At 49.1% G+C, this 22,824-nt stretch overlaps 1 protein-coding gene across 1 annotated transcript in view; it reads left to right on the forward strand.

Annotated features, from left to right (window-relative positions):
• The window catches only part of LOC124024918 (low-density lipoprotein receptor-related protein 6-like), a gene marked incomplete at its 5' end in the record, with an annotated part of 35,570 nt that extends 14,289 nt beyond the window's left edge, over positions 1-21,281 (forward strand). Inside the window, 7 exon segments of the mRNA XM_046338653.1 lie at positions 4,917-5,042; positions 7,795-8,031; positions 8,500-8,610; positions 8,856-9,083; positions 10,829-10,965; positions 17,360-17,457; positions 20,697-21,281. Coding sequence (XP_046194609.1) covers positions 4,917-5,042; positions 7,795-8,031; positions 8,500-8,610; positions 8,856-9,083; positions 10,829-10,965; positions 17,360-17,457; positions 20,697-21,000 — 1,241 coding nt within the window.
• Positions 21,282-22,824: the final 1,543 nt, after the last annotated feature.

The raw sequence follows: 22,824 nt of genomic DNA on the forward strand, positions 1-22,824 counted from the left end.
GCTAGACATGAGTACAGATAGTATTCTGACCTCTGACCCCTCTACTCAGCAGCTACACATGAGAGTACAGATAGTATTCTGACCTCTGACCCCTCTACTCAGCAGCTAGACATGAGAGTACAGATAGTATTCTGACCTCTGACCCCTCTCCTCAGCAGCTAGACATGAGTACAGATAGTATTCTGACCTCTGACCCCTCTCCTCAGCAGCTAGACATGAGTACAGATAGTATTCTGACCTCTGACCCCTCTCCTCAGCAGCTAGACATGAGAGTACAGATAGTATTCTGACCTCTGACCCCTCTCCTCAGCAGCTAGACATGAGAGTACAGATAAATCAAATCAAAATCAAATCAAATCAAATTTTATTTGTCACATACACATGGTTAGCAGATGTTAATGCGAGTGTAGCGAAATGCTTGTGCTTCTAGTTCCGACAATGCAGTGATAACCAACAAGTAATCTAACTAACAATTCCAAAACTACTGTCTTATACACAGTGTAAGGGGATAAGGAACATGTACATAAGGATATATGAATGAGTGATGGTACAGAGCAGCATACAGTAGATGGTATCGAGTACAGTATATACATATGAGATGAGTATGTAGACAAAGTAAACAAAGTGGCATAGTTAAAGTGGCTAGTGATACATGTGTTACATAAGGATGCAGTCGATGTTGTAGAGTACAGTATATACATATGTATATGAGATGAATAATGTAGGGTAAGTAACATTATATAAGGTAGCATTGTTTAAAGTGGCTAGTGATATATTTACATCATTTCCCATCAATTCCCATTATTAAAATGGCTGGAGTTGGGTCAGTGTCAATGACAGTGTGTTGGCAGCAGCCACTCAATGTTAGTGGTGGCTATTTAACAGTCTGATGGCCTTGAGATAGAAGCTGTTTTTCAGTCTCTCGGTCCCAGCTTTGATGCACCTGTACTGACCTCGCCTTCTGGATGATAGCGGGGTGAACAGGCAGTGGTTCGGGTGGTTGATGTCCTTGATGATCTTTATGGCCTTCCTGTAACAACGGGTGGTGTAGGTGTCCTGGAGGGCAGGTAGTTTGCCCCCGGTGATGCGTTGTGCAGTCCTCACTACCCTCTGGAGAGCCTTACGGTTGAGGGCGGAGCAGTTGCCGTACCAGGCGGTGATACAGCCCGCCAAGATGCTCTCGATTGTGCATCTGTAGAAGTTTGTGAGTGCTTTTGGTGACAAGCCGAATTTCTTCAGCCTCCTGAGGTTGAATAGGCGCTGCTGCGCCTTCTTCACGACGCTGTCAGTGTGAGTGGACCAATTCAGTTTGTCTGTGATGTGTATGCCGAGGAACTTAAAACTAGCTACCCTCTCCACTACTGTTCCATCGATGTGGATAGGGGTGTTCCCTCTGCTGTTTCCTGAAGTCCACAATCATCTGCTTAGTTTTGTTGACGTTGAGTGTGAGGTTATTTTCCTGGCACCACACTCCGAGGGCCCTCACCTCCTCCCTGTAGGCCGTCTCGTCGTTGTTGGTAATCAAGCCTACCACTGTTGTGTCGTCCGCAAACTTGATGATTGAGTTGGAGGCGTGCGTGGCCACGCAGTCGTGGGTGAACAGGGAGTACAGGAGAGGGCTCAGAACGCACCCTTGTGGGGCCCCGTGTTGAGGATCAGCGGGGAGGAGATGTTGTTGCCTACCCTCACCACCTGGGGCGGCCCGTCAGGAAGTCCAGTACCCAGTTGCACAGGGCGGGGTCGAGACCCAGGGTCTCAAGCTTGATGACGAGCTTGGAGGGTACTATGGTGTTGAATGCCGAGCTGTAGTCGATGAACAGCATTCTCACATAGGTATTCCTCTTGTCCAGGTGGGTTAGGGCAGTGTGCAGTGTGGTTGAGATTGCATCGTCTGTGGACCTATTTGGGCGGTAAGCAAATTGGAGTGGGTCTAGGGTGTCAGGTAGGGTGGAGGTGATATGGTCCTTGACTAGTCTCTCAAAGCACTTCATGATGACGGAAGTGAGTGCTACGGGCGGTAGTCGTTTAGCTCAGTTACCTTAGCTTTCTTGGGAACAGGAACAATGGTGGCCCTCTTGAAGCATGTGGGAACAGCAGACTGGTATAGGGATTGATTGAATATGTCCGTAAACACACCGGCCAGCTGGTCTGCGCATGCTCGGAGGGCGCGGCTGGGGATGCCGTCTGGGCCTGCAGCCTTGCGAGGGTTAACACGTTTAAATGTCTTAATCACCTCGGCTGCAGTGAAGGAGAGACTGCATGTTTCCGTTGCAGGCCGTGTCAGTGGCACTGTATTGTCCTCAAAGCGGGCAAAAAGTTATTTAGTCTGCCTGGGAGCAAGACATCCTGGTCCGTGACTGGGCTGGATTTCATCTTGTAGTCCGTGATTGACTGTAGACCCTGCCACATGCCTCTTGTGTCTGAGCCATTGAATTGAGATTCCACTTTGTCTCTGTACTGACGCTTAGCTTGTTTGATAGCCTTACGGAGGGAATAGCTGCACTGTTTGTATTCAGTCATGTTGCCAGACACCTTGCCCTGATTAAAAGCAGTGGTTCGCGCTTTCAGTTTCACGCGAATGCTGCCATCAATCCACGGTTTCTGGTTAGAGAATGTTTTTATCGTTGCTATGGGAACGACATCTTCGACGCACGTTCTAATGAACTCGCACACCGAATCAGCGTATTCGTCAATATTCCCATCTGACGCAATACGAAACATGTCCCAGTCCACGTGATGGAAGCAGTCTTGGAGTGTAGAGTCAGCTTGGTCTGACCAGCGTTGGACAGACCTCAGCGTGGGAGCCTCTTGTTTTAATTTCTGCCTGTAGGCAGGGATCAGCAAAATGGAGTCGTGGTCAGCTTTTCCGAAAGGGGGGCGGGGCAGGGCCTTATATGCGTCACGGAAGTTAGAGTAACAGTGATCCAAGGTTTTACCACCCCTGGTTGCGCAATCGATATGCTGATAAAATTTAGGGAGTCTTGTTTTCAGATTGGCTTTGTTAAAATCCCCAGCTACAATGAATGCAGCCTCCGGATAAATGTTTTCCAGTTTGCAAAGAGTTAAATAAAGTTCGTTCAGAGCCATCGATGTGTCTGCTTGGGGGGGATATATACGGCTGTGATTATAATCGAAGAGAATTCTCTTGGAAGATAATGCGGTCTACATTTGATTGTGAGGAATTCTAAATCAGGTGAACAGAAGGATTTGAGTTCCTGTATGTTTCCTTCATCACACCATGTCCCGTTAGTCATGAGGCATACACCCCCTCCACTCTTCTTACCAGAGAGATGTTTGTTTCTGTCGGCGCGATGCGTGGAGAAACCCGTTGGCTGTACCGCCCTGGATAGCGTTTTCCTAGTAAGCCATGTCTCCGTAAAGCAGAGAACGTTGCAGTATTCTGACCTCTGACCCCTCTACTCAGCAGCTAGACATGAGTACAGATAATATTCTGACCTCTGACCCCTCTCCTCAGCAGCTAGACATGTCTATGTTCAGCAGAGATCTTCTGTGTTTAAAACATGCAGGAGAGGAAAAGCATCTAACAACGCTCTTAGCTCTTCCACGAGTGGTCTGACCGAGGCAGACGACAGACCTGTGAGTGGTCTGACTGAGGCAGGTGTTAGACCTGCGAGTGGTCTGACCGAGGCAGACGACAGACCTGTGAGTGGTCTGACGGAGGCAGACGACAGACCTGTGAGTGGTCTGACGGAGGCAGGCGTTAGACCTGCGAGTGGTCTGACCGAGGCAGGCGTTAGACCTGCGAGTGGTCTGACCGAGGCAGGCGTTAGACCTGCGAGGGGTCTGACCGAGGCAGGCGTTAGACCTGCGAGGGGTCTGACCGAGGCAGGCGTTAGACCTGCGAGGGGTCTGACCGAGGCAGGCGTTAGACCTGCGAGGGGTCTGACCGAGGCAGGCGTTAGACCTGCGAGGGGTCTGACCGAGGCAGGCGTTAGACCTGCGAGGGGTCTGACCGAGGCAGGCGTTAGACCTGCGAGGGGTCTGACCGAGGCAGGCGTTAGACCTGCGAGGGGTCTGACCGAGGTAGGCGTTAGACCTGCGAGGGATCTGACCGAGGTAGGCGTTAGACCTGCGAGGGGTCTGACCGAGGCAGGCGTTAGACCTGCGAGGGGTCTGACCGAGGCAGGCGTTAGACCTGCGAGGGGTCTGACCGAGGCAGACGACAGACCTGCGAGGGGTCTGACCGAGGCAGGCGTTAGACCTGCGAGGGGTCTGACCGAGGCAGGCGTTAGACCTGCGAGGGGTCTGACCGAGGCAGGCGTTAGACCTGCGAGGGGTCTGACCGAGGCAGGCGTTAGACCTGCGAGGGGTCTGACCGAGGCAGGCGTTAGACCTGCGAGGGGTCTGACCGAGGCAGGCGTTAGGCGTGCGAGGGGTCTGACCGAGGCAGGCGTTAGACCTGCGAGGGGTCTGACCGAGGCAGGCGTTAGGCGTGCGAGGGGTCTGACCGAGGCAGGCGTGCGAGGGGTCTGACCGAGGCAGGCGTGCGAGGGGTCTGACCGAGGCAGGCGTGCGAGGGGTCTGACCGAGGCAGGCGTGCGAGGGGTCTGACCGAGGCAGGCGTGCGAGGGGTCTGACCGAGGCAGGCGTGCGAGGGGTCTGACCGAGGCAGGCGTGCGAGGGGTCTGACCGAGGCAGGCGTGCGAGGGGTCTGACCGAGGCAGGCGTGCGAGGGGTCTGACCGAGGCAGGCGTGCGAGGGGTCCGACCGAGGCAGGCGTTAGACCACAAGCGTTGAGATTTAACGGTGATCCTAACGTTCGAACGATGAACTTAGCCTTAAGATGGTTTGTGGAAACGGGCCCAGTACTAGTATAGGACTGTTGACCCCTCTGGTCTCAGAGGTCAACTTTCTCTATGTTGTTCCTGAACTCTGACCTCACTCCTCTCCTTCAGGTAAGCACCCTTGTACCTGGGACAACGGAGGCTGTTCTCACATCTGTATCGTCAAGGGAGACGGAACCACACGCTGCTCCTGTCCTGTTCATCTGGTCCTGCTGCAGAATGAACTCTCCTGTGGAGGTATAACCCCTGACCTCTGACCCTGTGCTGCTGGTCACAGCTTTACACTAAATAGTGAACTATGAAGATGGACTGACGTGAAATGATATCCCTACCCTAACACGTAGAGCATTGTGTGTTAGGTTACAACTGTGTTCACATTAGCTGTCCCTCCCCCAGAACAGTTGTAACCTGCCTCTCCTCCTCCAGAACAGTTGTAACCTGTCTCTCCTCTCCTCCTCCAGAACAGTTATAACCTGTCTCTCCTCCTCCAGAACAGTTGTAACCTGTCTCTCCTCTCCTCCTCCAGAACAGTTATAACCTGTCTCTCCTCCTCCAGAACAGTTGTAACCGGTCTCTCCTCTCCTCCTCCAGAACAGTTGTAACCTGTCTCTCCTCCTCCAGAACAGTTATAACCTGTCTCTCCTCCTCCAGAACAGTTATAACCTGTCTCTCCTCCTCCAGAACAGTTGTAACCTGTCTCTCCTCTCCTCCTCCAGAACAGTTGTAACCTGTCTCTCCTCTCCTCCAGAACAGTTATAACCTGTCTCTCCTCCTCCAGAACAGTTGTAACCTGTCTCTCCTCCTCCAGAACAGTTGTAACCTGTCTCTCCTCTCCTCCTCCAGAACAGTTGTAACCTGTCTCTCCTCTCCTCCAGAACAGTTATAACCTGTCTCTCCTCCTCCAGAACAGTTGTAACCTGTCTCTCCTCTCCTCCTCCAGAACAGTTGTAACCTGTCTCTCCTCCTCCAGAACAGTTATAACCTGTCTCTCCTCCTCCAGAACAGTTGTAACCTGCCTCTCCTCTCCTCCTCCAGAACAGTTGTAACCTGTCTCTCCTCTCCTCCTCCAGAACAGTTGTAACCTGTCTCTCCTCTCCTCCTCCAGAACAGTTATAACCTGTCTCTCCTCTCCTCCCCCAGAACAGTTATAACCTGTCTCTCCTCCTCCAGAACAGTTGTAACCTGTCTCTCCTCCCCCAGAACAGTTGTAACCTGTCTCTCCTCTCCTCCCCCAGAACAGTTGTAACCTGTCTCTCCTCTCCTCCTCCAGAACAGTTGTAACCTGTCTCTCCTCCCCCAGAACAGTTGTAACCTGTCTCTCCTCTCCTCCTCCAGAACAGTTGTAACCTGTCTTTCCTCTCCTCCTCCAGAACAGTTGTAACCTGTCTCTCCTCTCCTCCTCCAGAACAGTTGTAACCGGTCTCTCCTCTCCTCCTCCAGAACAGTTGTAACCTGTCTCTCCTCTCCTCCCCCAGAACAGTTGTAACCTGTCTCTCCTCCTCCAGAACAGTTGTAACCTGTCTCTCCTCCTCCAGAACAGTTGTAACCTGTCTCTCCTCTCCTCCTCCAGAACAGTTGTAACCTGTCTCTCCTCTCCTCCTCCAGAACAGTTGTAACCTGTCTCTCCTCTCCTCCTCCAGAACAGTTGTAACCTGTCTCTCCTCTCCTCCTCCAGAACAGTTGTAACCTGTCTCTCCTCTCCTCCCCCAGAACAGTTGTAACCTGTCTCTCCTCCCCCAGAACAGTTGTAACCTGTCTCTCCTCCCCCAGAACAGTTGTAACCTGTCTCTCCTCCCCCAGAACAGTTGTAACCTGTCTCTCCTCTCCTCCTCCAGAACAGTTGTAACCTGTCTCTCCTCTCCTCCTCCAGAACAGTTGTAACCTGTCTCTCCTCTCCTCCCCCAGAACAGTTGTAACTTGTCTCTCCTCCTCCAGAACAGTTGTAACCTGTCTCTCCTCCTCCAGAACAGTTGTAACCTGTCTCTCCTCCTCCAGAACAGTTATAACCTGTCTCTCCTCCTCCAGAACAGTTATAACCTGTCTCTCCTCTCCTCCCCCAGAACAGTTATAACCTGTCTCTCCTCTCCTCCTGAACAGTTGTAACCTGTCTCTCCTCCTCCAGAACAGTTGTAACCTGTCTCTCCTCTCCTCCTCCAGAACAGTTGTAACCTGTCTCTCCTCTCCTCCTCCAGAACAGTTGTAACCTGTCTCTCCTCTCCTCCTCCAGAACAGTTGTAACCTGTCTCTCCTCTCCTCCCCCAGAACAGTTGTAACCTGTCTCTCCTCCTCCAGAACAGTTGTAACCTGTCTCTCCTCCTCCAGAACAGTTGTAACCTGTCTCTCCTCTCCTCCAGAACAGTTGTAACCTGTCTCTCCTCTCCTCCTCCAGAACAGTTGTAACCTGTCTCTCCTCTCCTCCTCCAGAACAGTTATAACCTGTCTCTCCTCTCCTCCTCCAGAACAGTTATAACCTGTCTCTCCTCTCCTCCTCCAGAACAGTTGTAACCTGTCTCTCCTCTCCTCCTCCAGAACAGTTGTAACCTGTCTCTCCTCTCCTCCTCCAGAACAGTTGTAACCTGTCTCTCCTCTCCTCCTCCAGAACAGTTGTAACCTGTCTCTCCTCTCCTCCTCCAGAACAGTTGTAACCTGTCTCTCCTCTCCTCCTCCAGAACAGTTGTAACCTGTCTCTCCTCCTCCAGAACAGTTGTAACCTGTCTCTCCTCTCCTCCTCCAGAACAGTTGTAACCTGTCTCTCCTCCCCTCCTCCAGAACAGTTGTAACCTGTCTCTCCTCCTCCAGAACAGTTGTAACCTGTCTCTCCTCCCCCAGAACAGTTGTAACCTGTCTCTCCTCTCCTCCTCCAGAACAGTTGTAACCTGTCTCTCCTCTCCTCCTCCAGAACAGTTGTAACCTGTCTCTCCTCCTCCAGAACAGTTGTAACCTGTCTCTCCTCCCCCAGAACAGTTGTAACCTGTCTCTCCTCCCCCAGAACCCCCCACCTGTTCTCCAGAACAGTTCTCCTGTGTATCCGGGGAGGTGGACTGTATTCCCCACGCGTGGCGGTGTGACGGCTACCCAGAGTGTGACGACAGCAGCGACGAGGGAGACTGTCCTGTCTGTTCAGATTCAGAGTTTCAGTGTGACTCCAGACAGTGTGTTGACCTCAGCCTCCGCTGCAACGGAGAGGTCAACTGTCAGGATCGCTCAGACGAGAACAAATGTGAAGGTAAGACAGGAACACACACAGAGAGGCACATCTCTCTCACACACAGAGAGGGAGAGGCACATCTCTCTCACACACAGAGAGGGAGAGGCACATCTCTCTCACACACAGAGAGGGAGAGGCACATCTCTCTCACACACAGAGAGGGAGAGGCACATCTCTCTCTCACACACAGAGAGGGAGAGGCACATCTCTCTCACACACACAGAGAGGGAGAGGCACATCTCTCTCACACACACAGAGAGGGAGAGGCACATCTCTCTCACACACACAGAGAGGGAGAGGCACATCTCTCTCACACACACAGAGAGGGAGAGGCACATCTCTCTCACACACACAGAGAGGGAGAGGCACATCTCTCTCACACACAGAGAGGGAGAGACACATCTCCAGTCTAATGTAGATTACTGCTGAACCTGGTTTAACCTGGTTTAAACCTGGTTTAATTTATCGTGGTTTAACCCTCTCCAGTGCGCTGCTCTCCGGACCACTTCAGCTGTTCCAGCGGTCAGTGTGTGGGGAAACATCAGAAGTGTGACCACTCTACAGACTGCTCTGACAACTCGGACGAGATGGGCTGCTGTAAGTCCAATTATAGATCTGATCCTAGGACAGTTTATCTCATGAGGAAGAGGGAGGTTTTTCTATAGTGTGTCCTCATGACAGATCTGATCCTAGACCAGTTTATCTATAGTGTGTGTCTACATGATGGGGTGAAGAATGTGTTCCAACTACCTGGCTAAAAGGTACTATTTTACCTGCTGGATCTCTCAACTAAACATGGAATAATGTCCTTCTAGTAAGCTCCTCCTCCCCCCCCCCCCCAGACCCGACTGAAGAGCCGTCCTCCCAGCCCACCAACACCATCGGCTCCATTGTGGGGGTTGTCATGGCGCTGTTTGTGGTGGGTGCCATCTACTTGGTGTGCCAGCGCGTGCTCTGTCCCCAGATGAAGGATGACAGGGAGACTGTAACCAATGACTTGGTGGTTCACGGCCCTTCTGTTTCTCTGGGTTATGTACCTCACCCTGCCTCTCTGTCCGGGTCTCTGCCAGGTAAGACCGCTCGCCCACACCACACAGACAGATGGATCAGCTCCTAGAGAGATATCACCATCTATAGCTACAATCTGCATGTGACCGATACAATGTGATGAGACACCCCAGTCCGAACCTCATGACCCCAGTCCGAACCTCATGACCCCAGTCCGAACCTCATGACCCCAGTCCGAACCTCATGACCCCAGTCCGAACCTCATGACCCCAGTCCGAACCTCATGACCCCAGTCCGAACCTCATGACCCCAGTCCGAACCTCATGACCCCAGTCCGAACCTCATGACCCCAGTCCGAACCTCATGACCCCAGTCCGAACCTCATGACCCCAGTCCGAACCTCATGACCCCAGTCCGAACCTCATGACCCCAGTCCGAACCTCATGACCCCAGTCCGAACCTCATGACCCCAGTCCGAACCTCATGACCCCCAGTCCGAACCTCATGACCCCCAGTCCGAACCTCACGACCCCCAGTCCGAACCTCACGACCCCCAGTCCGAACCTCACGACCCCCAGTCCGAACCTCACGACCCCCAGTCCGAACCTCACGACCCCCAGTCCGAACCTCACGACCCCCAGTCCGAACCTCACGACCCCCAGTCCGAACCTCACGACCCCCAGTCCGAACCTCACGACCCCCAGTCCGAACCTCACGACCCCAGTCCGAACCTCACGACCCCCAGTCTGAACCTCACGACCCCCAGTCCGAACCTCACGACCCCAGTCCGAACCTCACGACCCCAGTCCGAACCTCACGACCCCAGTCCGAACCTCATGACCCCAGTCCGAACCTCATGACCCCAGTCCGAACCTCATGACCCCAGTCCGAACCTCATGACCCCCAGTCCGAACCTCATGACCCCAGTCCGAACCTCATGACCCCAGTCCGAACCTCATGACCCCCAGTCCGAACCTCATGACCCCCAGTCCGAACCTCACGACCCCCAGTCCGAACCTCACGACCCCCAGTCCGAACCTCACGACCCCCAGTCCGAACCTCACGACCCCCAGTCCGAACCTCACGACCCCCAGTCCGAACCTCACGACCCCCAGTCCGAACCTCACGACCCCCAGTCCGAACCTCACGACCCCCAGTCCGAACCTCACGACCCCCAGTCCGAACCTCACGACCCCCAGTCCGAACCTCACGACCCCCAGTCCGAACCTCACGACCCCCAGTCCGAACCTCACGACCCCCTCCGAACCTCACGACCCCCCCAGTCCGAACCTCACGACCCCCCAGTCCGAACCTCACGACCCCCCAGTCCGAACCTCACGACCCCCCAGTCCGAACCTCACGACCCCCAGTCCGAACCTCACGACCCCCCAGTCCGAACCTCACGACCCCCCAGTCCGAACCTCACGACCCCCCCCAGTCCGAACCTCACGACCCCCCAGTCCGAACCTCATGACCCCCCCAGTCCGAACCTCATGACCCCCCCAGTCCGAACCTCATGACCCCCCAGTCCGAACCTCATGACCCCCCCAGTCCGAACCTCATGACCCCCCAGTCCGAACCTCATGACCCCCCAGTCCGAACCTCATGACCCCCCAGTCCGAACCTCATGACCCCCCAGTCCGAACCTCATGACCCCCCAGTCCGAACCTCATGACCCCAGTCCGAACCTGTTTACTGTTAGTGTTATATGAGAAATGATTGTCTTTGTTGTTGACTCCTGCTACTTTGTCTTGTTGACTCCTGCTACTTTGTCTTGTTGACTCTTGCTACTTTGTCTTGTCTTCAGGTATGTCCAGGGGGAAGTCTGTGATTGGTTCGTTGAGCATCATGGGCGGGTCCAGTGGCCCCCCTTACGACCGCGCCCACGTAACTGGAGCCTCCTCCTCAAGCTCCTCCTCCACCAAGGGCACTTACTTCCCCCCGGTACGGCACACACACACACCTTACAGCGGTCTAAGTTACTGCATCTCAGTGCTTGAGGCGTCACTACAGACCCTGGTTTGAATCCAACCGGCCGTGATTGGGAGTCCCATAGAGCGGGGCACAATTGGCCGTCTGGGTTTGGCCGTCATTGTAAATAATAATTTGTTCTTAACTGACTTCCCCAGATAAATACAGGTTAAATTAAAAAATACAGACACACACTTTGAACCAGTGTTAATTTCGTCAACAAAAAAATAGTGACTCAAAAGTCCTGTCAAACTTTTTTTCTGTGGCTTTTGACTATAACTGACTGAGTGGACCAGGAAAAGATGGACTGACTAAATGCATATCGCCAGGCGCCTCCCCTGCTTGCTCGTACCGAACCAGTCCCCACCAGTCATCTAGTTAGATTCCTCGTCCCGAACCAGTCCCCACCAGCCATCTAGTTAGCTTCCTCGTCCCGACCGAACCAGTCCCCACCAGTCATCTAGTTAGCTTCCTCGTCCCGACCGAACCAGTCCCCACCAGTCATCTAGTTAGCGTCCTCGTCCCGACCGAACCAGTCCCCACCAGTCATCTAGTTAGCTTCCCCGAACCGAACCAGTCCCCACCAGTCATCTAGTTAGCTTCCCCGAACCGAACCAGTCCCCACCAGCCATCTAGTTAACTTCCTCGTCCCGAACCAGTCCCCACCAGTCATCTAGTTAGCTTCCCCGAACCAGTCCCCACCAGTCATCTAGTTGGCTTCCTCGTCCCGACCGAACCAGTCCCCACCAGTCATCTAGTTAGCTTCCTCGTCCCGACCGAACCAGTCCCCACCAGTCATCTAGTTAGCGTCCTCGTCCCGACCGAACCAGTCCCCACCAGTCATCTAGTTAGCTTCCCCGAACCGAACCAGTCCCCACCAGTCATCTAGTTAGCTTCCCCGAACCGAACCAGTCCCCACCAGTCATCTAGTTAGCTTCCTCGTCCCAAACCAGTCCCCACCAGTCATCTAGTTAGCTTCCTCGTCCCGACCGAACCAGTCCCCACCAGTCATCTAGTTAGCTTCCCCGAACCGAACCAGTCCCCACCAGTCATCTAGTTAGCTTCCCCGAACCGAACCAGTCCCCACCAGTCATCTAGTTAGCGTCCCCGAACCGAACCAGTCCCCACCAGTCATCTAGTTAGCTTCCCCGAACCGAACCAGTCCCCACCAGTCATCTAGTTAGCTTCCCCGAACCGAACCAGTCCCCACCAGTCATCTAGTTAGCTTCCTCGTCCCGAACCAGTCCCCACCAGTCATCTAGTTAGCTTCCCCGAACCGAACCAGTCCCCACCAGTCATCTAGTTAGCTTCCTCGTCCCGAACCAGTCCCCACCAGTCATCTAGTTAGCTTCCCCGAACCAGTCCCCACCAGTCATCTAGTTAGCTTCCCCGAACCAGTCCCCACCAGTCATCTAGTTAGCTTCCCCGAACCGAACCAGTCCCCACCAGTCATCTAGTTAGCTTCGCCGAACCGAACCAGTCCCCACCAGTCATCTAGTTAGCTTCCCCGAACCGAACCAGTCCCCACCAGTCATCTAGTTAGCTTCCCCGAACCGAACCAGTCCCCACCAGTCATCTAGTTAGCTTCCTCGTCCCGAACCAGTCCCCACCAGTCATCTAGTTAGCTTCCCCGAACCGAACCAGTCCCCACCAGTCATCTAGTTAGCTTCCTCGTCCCGAACCAGTCCCCACCAGTCATCTAGTTAGCTTCCCCGAACCAGTCCCCACCAGTCATCTAGTTAGCTTCCTTGTCCCGACCGAACCAGTCCCCACCAGTCATCTAGTTAGCTTCCTTGTCCCGACCGAACCAGTCCCCACCAGTCATCTAGTTAGCTTCCTCGTCCCGACCGAACCAGTCCCCACCAGTCATCTAGTTAGCTTCCTCGTACCGAACCAGTCCCCACCAGTCATCTAGTTAGCTTCCCCGAACCGAACCAGTCCCACCAGTCATCTAGTTAGCTTCCCCGAACCGAACCAGTCCCCACCAGTCATCTAGTTAGCTTCCTCGTCCCGACCGAACCAGTCCCCACCAGTCATCTAGTTAGCTTCCCCGAACCGAACCAGTCCCCACCAGTCATCTAGTTAGCTTCCCCGAACCGAACCAGTCCCCACCAGTCATCTAGTTAGCTTCCTCGTCCCGAACCAGTCCCCACCAGTCATCTAGTTAGCTTCCCCGAACCGAACCAGTCCCCACCAGTCATCTAGTTAGCTTCCTCGTCCCGAACCAGTCCCCACCAGTCATCTAGTTAGCTTCCCCGAACCAGTCCCCACCAGTCATCTAGTTAGCTTCCTTGTCCCGACCGAACCAGTCCCCACCAGTCATCTAGTTAGCTTCCTCGTCCCGACCGAACCAGTCCCCACCAGTCATCTAGTTAGCTTCCTCGTACCGAACCAGTCCCCACCAGTCATCTAGTTAGCTTCCTCGTCCCGAACCAGTCCCCACCAGTCATCTAGTTAGCTTCCTCGTCCCGACCGAACCAGTCCCCACCAGTCATCTAGTTAGCTTCCCCGAACCAGTCCCCACCAGTCATCTAGTTAGCTTCCCCGAACCAGTCCCCACCAGTCATCTAGTTAGCTTCCTCGTCCCGAACCAGTCCCCACTAGTCATCTAGTTAGCTTCCCCGAACCAGTCCCCACCAGTCATCTAGTTAGCTTCCTTGTCCCGACCGAACCAGTCCCCACCAGTCATCTAGTTAGCTTCCTTGTCCCGACCGAACCAGTCCCCACCAGTCATCTAGTTAGCTTCCTCGTCCCGACCGAACCAGTCCCCACCAGTCATCTAGTTAGCTTCCCCGAACCAGTCCCCACCAGTCATCTAGTTAGCTTCCGCGTCCCGACCGAACCAGTCCCCACCAGTCATCTAGTTAGCTTCCGCGTCCCGACCGAACCAGTCCCCACCAGTCATCTAGTTAGCTTCCGCGTCCCGACCGAACCAGTCCCCACCAGTCATCTAGTTAGCTTCCTCGCCCCGACCCAGTCCCCACCAGTCATCTAGTTAGCTTCCCCGAACCGAACCAGTCTCCACCAGTCATCTAGTTAGCTTCCCCGAACCGAACCAGTCCCCACCAGTCATCTAGTTAGCTTCCCCGTCCCGAACCAGTCCCCACCAGTCATCTAGTTAGCTTCCCCGAACCGAACCAGTCCCCACCAGTCATCTAGTTAGCTTCCCCGAACCGAACCAGTCCCCACCAGTCATCTAGTTAGCTTCCCCGAACCGAACCAGTCCCCACCAGTCATCTAGTTAGCTTCCTCAAACCGAACCAGTCCCCACCAGTCATCTAGTTAGCTTCCCCGAACCGAACCAGTCCCCACCAGTCATCTAGTTAGCTTCCTCAAACCGAACCAGTCCCCACCAGTCATCTAGTTAGCTTCCCTTTTCCTGGTTAACCAACACAACCTGCATTACCAAATGAGAAACTATAGCAGCATTGAGTTGAATAACAGGTATGTTTTAATGAGAAACTATAGCAGCATTGAGTTGAATAACAGGTATGTTTTAATGAGAAACTATAGCAGCATTGAGTTGAATAACAGGTGTGTTTTAATGAGAAACTATAGCAGCATTGAGTTGAATAGTTAAACAGTCCAGGTATGTTCTTCTCTCCCTTGAGTCGAGAAACGTAGGCCGTCTTTCAATTTGTAGTCTCACTCAACCCTCTCACTTAGCCTACAGCGTTTCATATCCAGGTCCCCTCAACCCTCCCACCTAGCCTACTGCTTTTCATATCCAGGTCCCCTCAACCCTCCCACCTAGCCTACTGCTTTTCATATCCAGGTCCCCTCAACCCTCCCACCTAGCCTACTGCGTTTCATATCCAGGTCCCCTCAACCCTCCCACCTAGCCTACTGCGTTTCATATCAAGGTCCCCTCAACCCTCCCACTTAGACTACTGCGTTTCATATCCAGGTACCCTCAACCCTCCCACCTAGCCTACTGCGTTTCATATCAAGGTCCCCTCAACCCTCCCACCTAGCCTACTGCGTTTCATATCAAGGTCCCCTCAACCCTCCCACTTAGACTACTGCGTTTCATATCCAGGTCCCCTCAACCCTCCCACCTAGCCTACTGCGTTTCATATCCAGGTACCCTCAACCCTCCCACCTAGCCTACTGCGTTTCATAGCCAGGTCCCCTCAACCCTCCCACCTAGCCTACTGCGTTTCATGGCCAGGTTCTGGCCCGTACCGTTCAGAAGGTATGACTCATAATAAGGGCTGTTCTGAAACTAGACTACTGGGGAACCGGACCGTTAACCATTTGTTAGGCTCAACCTAGTTCAGTTATGTTACCTCATTAGGGGGCGGGTTCAGCACGACTAGTTCAGTTATGTTACCTCATTAGGGGGCGCGTTCAGTTATGTTACCTCATTAGGGGGCGGGTTCAGCACGACTAGTTCAGTTATGTTACCTCATTAGGGGCGGGTTCAGCACGACTAGTTCAGTTATGTTACCTCATTAGGGGCGGGTTCAGTTATGTTACCTCATTAGGGGCGGGTTCAGCACGACTAGTTCAGTTATGTTACCTCATTAGGGGGCGGGTTCAGCTATGTTACCTCATTAGGGGGCGGGTTCAGCTATGTTACCTCATTAGGGGCGCGTTCAGCACGACTAGTTCAGTTATGTTACCTCATTAGGGGCGGGTTCAGCTATGTTACCTCATTAGGGGCGGGTTCAGCACGACTAGTTCAGTTATGTTACCTCATTAGGGGCGGGTTCAGTTATGTTACCTCATTAGGGGGCGGGTTCAGCACGACTAGTTCAGCTATGTTACCTCATTAGGGGGCGGGTTCAGTTATGTTACCTCATTAGGGGCGGGTTCAGCTATGTTACCTCATTAGGGGGCGCGTTCAGTTATGTTACCTCATTAGGGGCGCGTTCAGTTATGTTACCTCATTAGGGGGCGGGTTCAGCTATGTTACCTCATTAGGGGCGGGTTCAGCACGACTAGTTCAATTATGTTACCTCATTAGGGGCGGGTTCAGCACGACTAGTTCAATTATGTTACCTCATTAGGGGGCGGGTTCAGCACGACTAGTTCAGTTATGTTACCTCATTAGGGGCGGGTTCAGCTATGTTACCTCATTAGGGGGCGGGTTCAGCTATGTTACCTCATTAGGGGGCGGGTTCAGCTATGTTACCTCATTAGGGGGCGGGTTCAGCTATGTTACCTCATTAGGGGGCGGGTTCAGCTATGTTACCTCATTAGGGGGCGGGTTCAGTTATGTTACCTCATTAGGGGGCGGGTTCAGTTATGTTACCTCATTAGGGGGCGGGTTCAGCACGACGCACTGCTGTTACTGTTTATTATCTATCCTGATTGTCTAGTCACTTTACCTCTACCTACATGTACATATTACCTCAACTATCTGGTACCCCTGCACGTTGACCCGGTACTGGTAACCATGCGCGTTGACCCGGTACTGGTACCCCTGCACGTTGACCCCGGTACTGGTACCCCTGCACGTTGACCCCGGTACTGGTACCCCTGCTCGTTGACCCGGTACTGGTACCCCTGCTCGTTGACCCGGTACTGGTACCCCTGCACGTTGACCCGGTACTGGTACCCCTGCTCGTTGACCCGGTACTGGTACCCCTGCTCGTTGACCCGGTACTGGTACCCCTGCACGTTGACCCGGTACTGGTACCCCTGCTCGTTGACTCTATTTCCTTTATTTATTTAGTAACATTTTAACTGCATTGTGGGAAATAGTTCATAAGTCAACATCTCACTGTAAATTTTACACCTGTTCTATTTGGCGCATGTGATGAATAACGATTTGATTTTGAACTTCTCCATGTCTCTCTTTCTCCTCCTCTCTCCTCTTTCTCCTCCCTCCATCTCCTCTCTCCTCCATCTCTCTCCTCCCTCTCTCCTCCCTCCATCTCCTCTCTCCTCCCTCTCTCCTCCCTCTCTCCTCCCTCTCTCCTCCCTCTCTCCTCCCTCTCTTCTTTCTCTCCTTTTCTCTCCTCCCTCTCCTTTTCTCTCCTCCCTCTTCTCTCTCCTCCCTCTCTCCTCCCTCTCTCCTCCCTCTCTCCTCCATCTCCTCTTCTTTCTCTCCTCCTCCTCTTCTCTCCTCCTTCCATCTCCTCCCTCCATCTCCTCCCTCCATCTCCTCCCTCCATCTCCTCCCTCCATCTCCTCCCTCCATCTCCTCTCTCCTCCCTCTCTCCTCCCTCTCCTCTTCTTTCTCTCCTCTTCTCCCTCCTCTCCTTTTCTCTCCTCCTTCTCTCTCCTCCCTCTCTCCTCCCTCTCCTCTTCTTTCTCTCCTCTCCTCTCTCTCCTCTTCTTTCTCTCCTCTCCTCTCTCTCCTCTTCTCTCCTCTCTCCTCCATCTCCTCTTCTTTCTCTCCTCTCTGTCTCCTCTCCAGATCCTGAACCCTCCTCCATCTCCTGCGACCGTCAGGTCTCAGTACACCATGGAGTTTGGCTACTCCTCCAACAGCCCGTCAACGCACCGTTCATACAGGTAACCCTCTCTCCTCGCCACGATTGTCTCTCCTCGCCACGGTTGTCTCTCCCCGCCACGGTTGTCTCTCCCCGCCACGGTTGTCTCTCCACGCCACGGTTGTCTCTCCTCGCCACGGTTGTCTCTCCTCGCCACGGTTGTCTCTCCTCGCCACGGTTGTCTCTCCTCGCCACGGTTGTCTCTCCTCGCCACGGTTGTCTCTCCTCGCCACGGTTGTCTCTCCTCGCCACGGTTGTCTCTCCTCGCCACGGTTGTCTCTCCTCGCCACGGTTGTCTCTCCTCGCCACGGTTGTCTCTCATTATAGTAGTAATATAATGTTATATTATAGTAGTAATATAATGTTAATATTATAGTAGTAATATAATGTTAATATTATAGTAGTAATATAATGTTAATATTATAGTAGTAATATAATGTTAATATTATAGTAATAATATAATGTTAATATTATAGTAGTAATATAATGTTAATATTATAGTACTAATATAATGTTAATATTATAGTAGTAATATAATGTTAATATTATAGTAGTAATATAATGTTAATATTATAGTAGTAATATAATGGTAATATAATGTTAATATTATAGTAGTAATATAATGGTAATATTATAGTAGTAATATAATGTTAATATTATAGTAGTAATATAATGTTATATTATAGTAGTAATATAATGTTAATATAATGTTAATATTATAGTAGTAATATAATGTTAATATTATAGTAGTAATATAATGTTAATATAATGTTATATTATAGTAGTAATATAATGTTAATATTATAGTAGTAATGTTAATATTATAGTAGTAATATAATGTTATATTATAGTAGTAATATAATGTTATATTATAGTAATATAATGTTAATATTATAGTAGTAATGTAATGTTAATATTATAGTAGTAATATAATGTTATATTATAGTAGTTATATTATAGTAGTAATATAATGTTATATTATAGTAATATAATGTTAATATTATAGTAATGTAATGTTAATATTATAGTAGTAATGTAATGTTAATATTATAGTAGTAATGTAATGTTAATATTATAGTAGTAATATAATGTTAATATTATAGTAGTAATATAATGTTAATATTATAGTAGTAATATAATGTTAATATTATAGTAGTAATATAATGTTAATATTATAGTAGTAATATAATGTTAATATTATAGTAGTAATATAATGTTATATTATAGTAATAATATAATGTTAATATTATAGTAGTAATATAATGGTAATATTATAGTAGTAATATAATGTTAATATTATAGTAGTAGTATAATGTTAATATTATAGTAGTAATATAATGTTAATATTATAGTAGTAATATAATGTTAATATTATAGTAGTAATATAATGTTAATATTATAGTAATATAATGTTAATATTATAGTAGTAATATAATGTTAATATTATAGTAGTAATATAATGTTAATATTATAGTAGTAATATAATGTTAATATTATAGTAGTAATATAATGTTAATATTATAGTAGTAATGTAATGTTAATATTATAGTAGTAATATAATGTTAATATAATGTTAATATTATAGTAGTAATATAATGTTAATATTATAGTAGTAATATAATGTTAATATAATGTTAATATTCTAGTAGTAATGTAATGTTAATATTATAGTAGTAATGTAATGTTAATATTATAGTAGTAATGTAATGTTAATATAATGTTAATATAATGTTAGTATTATAGTAGTAATATAATGTTAATATTATAGTAGTAATGTAATGTTAATATTATAGTAGTAATGTAATGTTAATATTATAGTAGTAATGTAATGTTAATATTATAGTAATGTAATGTTAATATTATAGTAGTAATATAATGTTAATATTATAGTAATAATATAATGTTAATATTATAGTAATGTTAGTATAATGTTAATATTATAGTAATATAATGTTAATATTATAGTAATATAATGTTAATATTATAGTAGTAATATAATGTTAATATTATAGTAATAATATAATGTTAATATTATAGTAATGTTAATATAATGTTAATATTATAGTAGTAATATAATGTTAATATTATAGTAGTAATATAATGTTACTATTATAGTAGTAATATAATGTTAATATTATAGTAGTAATATAATGTTAATATTATAGTAGTAATATAATGTTAATATTATAGTAGTAATATAATGTTTATATTATGTTAATATTATAGTAGTAATATAATGTTACTATTATAGTAGTAATATAATGTTACTATTATAGTAGTAATATAATGTTAATATTATAGTAGTAATATAATGTTAATATTATAGTAGTAATATAATGTTAATATTATAGTAGTAATATAATGTTAATATTATAGTAGTAATATAATGTTAATATTATAGTAGTAATGTAATGTTAATATTATAGTAGTAATATAATGGTAATATTATAGTAGTAATATAATGTTAATATTATAGTAGTAATATAATGTTAATATTATAGTAGTAATATAATGTTAATATTATAGTAGTAGTATAATGTTAATATTATAGTAGTAATATAATGTTAATATTATAGTAATAATATAATGACATATCCAGGAAGACTAGTCAACATATGAAACTACAGGTCTGATCATTTGCTGTCTGCTTCTGGTTCTGACTGGTTCTGGTTCTGACTGGTTCTGACTGGTTCTGGTTCTGACTGGTTCTGACTAGTTACATTTACATTACATTTAAGTCATTTAGCAGACGCTCTTATCCAGAGCGACTCTGGTTCTGAATGGTTCTGACTAGTTCTGGTTCTGTCTGCTTCTGGTTCTGACTGGTTCTGTCTGCTTCTGGTTCTGACTGCTTCTGGTTCTGACTGGTTCTGTCTGCTTCTGTCTGCTTCTGGTTCTGTCTGGTTCTGACTGGTTCTGACTGGTTCTGGTTCTGACTGGTTCTGGTTCTGACTGGTTCTGTCTGGTTCTGTCTGCTTCTGGTTCTGACTGGTTCTGTCTGCTTCTGGTTCTGACTGGTTCTGTTCTGGTTCTGACTGGTTCTGGTTCTGTTCTGGTTCTGACTGGTTCTGTCTGCTTCTGGTTCTGACTGGTTCTGGTTCTGACCTCCGCTGAGCCCGTCTTCTCATAATGTCTGGATACTGATCTCTTCTTCAAACAGTCAGTCATGTAAATGTACACCAGGTTGGTAACGTGTGTCTGGAGACTGATCTCTTCTTCTGTCGTGCTAATTAATGTATCTGCTCTCCTTCCTGTCCCCAGTTACCGTCCCTACACCTACAGTCACTTCGCCCCTCCCACAACCCCCTGCTCCACGGACGTCTGCGACAGCGACTACACCCCCGGACGCCGCGCCCCGCCCACCTCCAACTCCGGCGTCGCCAAAGGTTACACCAGCGACCTGAACTACGACTCGGAACCCTTTCCCCCACCCCCCACCCCCCGCAGCCAGTACCTGTCAGCGGAGGAGAACTGTGAGAGCTGCCCCCCCTCCCCCTATACGGAGCGCTCCTACTCTCACCACCTCTACCCCCCGCCCCCATCACCCTGCACAGACTCCTCCTGAAACCCCTCGCTGTACATAACAATTGTTGATATTGTGTTTCTGAAAGAGGGAGAGGAGAGGAGGCTGCTGAGGGATGTACAGAACATATGAACAGAGAAACAGGAAGCTCGGGGGGAAGAAAGAGCTCCGGGAACATTTGTACATTTTAAAAATAGAAAAAAGCATATCTATATATTTTCTATACAGCGTTTACTGGATACGCCGTAGAGGGTTTGTATTCAAACATTTGTACATTTTTTATTTTTTAAGAAAACGTTTTATTAAAATCATCACAAACATGATAAGTTGCCTTAAATCCAGAAGATACAAACAGTTGTCTGTTTTCACGAGGCTGGAAGAACATTTAAAAACACGTAGATGGAACTATCTGACGCCAAATCACCGTGACAACGCCCGGAACAAGGAGAGGTGAGGCAGGATGACGCCCCCTGGAGGTGACAGACAGCTACTGCACCACGGCACTCTGCAGCCTGGGCAGCCATTTTGTAGTGGATCAGTGATCCCCATAGTAACCAGTCAGCTGGTTTCCATAGTAACAGAAAATAAGGTGTACTGAGTGATTTTCCAGGACTTCCTGTCTGCCTGTCCGCTTGTATTGCTTCAACTAGGTACTACATATTATACAAGCTCCTTATTCATCTAACGGGGTACATAAAGAACCTCTGACCCGACCCAGGGCCCCTCGTCACTACCACAACACTCCTGACCTGACCCGGGGCCCCTCGTCACTACCACAACACTCCTGACCCGACCCGGGGCCCCTCGTCACTACCACAACACTCCTGACCCGACCCGGGGCCCCTCGTCACTACCACAACACTCCTGACCCGACCCGGGGCCCCTCGTCACTACCACAACACTCCTGACCCGACCCGGGGCCCTCGTCACTACCACAACACTCCTGACCCGACCCGGGGGTCACTACCACAACACTCCTGACCCGACCCGGGGGCCCTCGTCACTAGCACAACACTCCTGACCCGACCCATAGGTCCAGGAAGGGGTGGGGTACAGAGGTCGAGGTCAGGGTTCACAGAAGGTCAGAAAGACAACGTCATCACGCTGTCTGTTGTGTGATGGGGAAACAGATTCTCACATATGATGAGGTTATTACTGCACAATATTCAACCAAAATCTATGTTCTGTCATTTGAGGTTATTTTATATTTTTCTGTTTGTTTTTGTTTTAAATGCCAGACTGCAACTGAAGTTTAACTTTACCCAGAACACATCTGGTACTGAGGGGGGTGTCATGTATCCTGTCAGGATGAGAGACCCAGAACACATCTGGTACTGAGGGGGTGTCATCTATCCTGTCTAAATGAGACAGACCCAGCACACATCTGTTACTGAGGGGGGGCATCTATCCTGTCTGGATAAGACACCCAGAACACATCTGTTACTGAGGGGGGTCATCTATCCTGTTTGGATAAGACAGACCCAGAACACATCTGTTACTGAGGGGGGTCATCTATCCTGTTTGGATAAGACAGACCCAGAACACATCTGTTACTGAGGGGGGTCATCTATCCTGTCTGGATAAGACACCCAGAACACATCTGTTACTGAGGGGGGTCATCTATCCTGTCTGGATAAGACAGACCCAGAACACATCTGTTACTGAGGGGGGGTCATCTATCCTGTCTGGATAAGACAGACCCAGAACACATCTGTTACTGAGGGGGGGTCATCTATCCTGTCTGGATAAGACAGACCCAGAACACATCTGTTACTGAGGGGGGGTCATCTATCTTACCTTCTGAGGTCTACCTCTGTTTCACCTGTATTCTCTCTGCCTCCAAGGGAAACTTCTCCTCCATCTTGC

The sequence above is a fragment of the Oncorhynchus gorbuscha genome, unplaced genomic scaffold (assembly GCF_021184085.1).
Source record: "Oncorhynchus gorbuscha isolate QuinsamMale2020 ecotype Even-year unplaced genomic scaffold, OgorEven_v1.0 Un_scaffold_2075, whole genome shotgun sequence".
In the NCBI taxonomy this organism is placed as follows: Eukaryota; Metazoa; Chordata; class Actinopteri; order Salmoniformes; family Salmonidae; genus Oncorhynchus; species Oncorhynchus gorbuscha.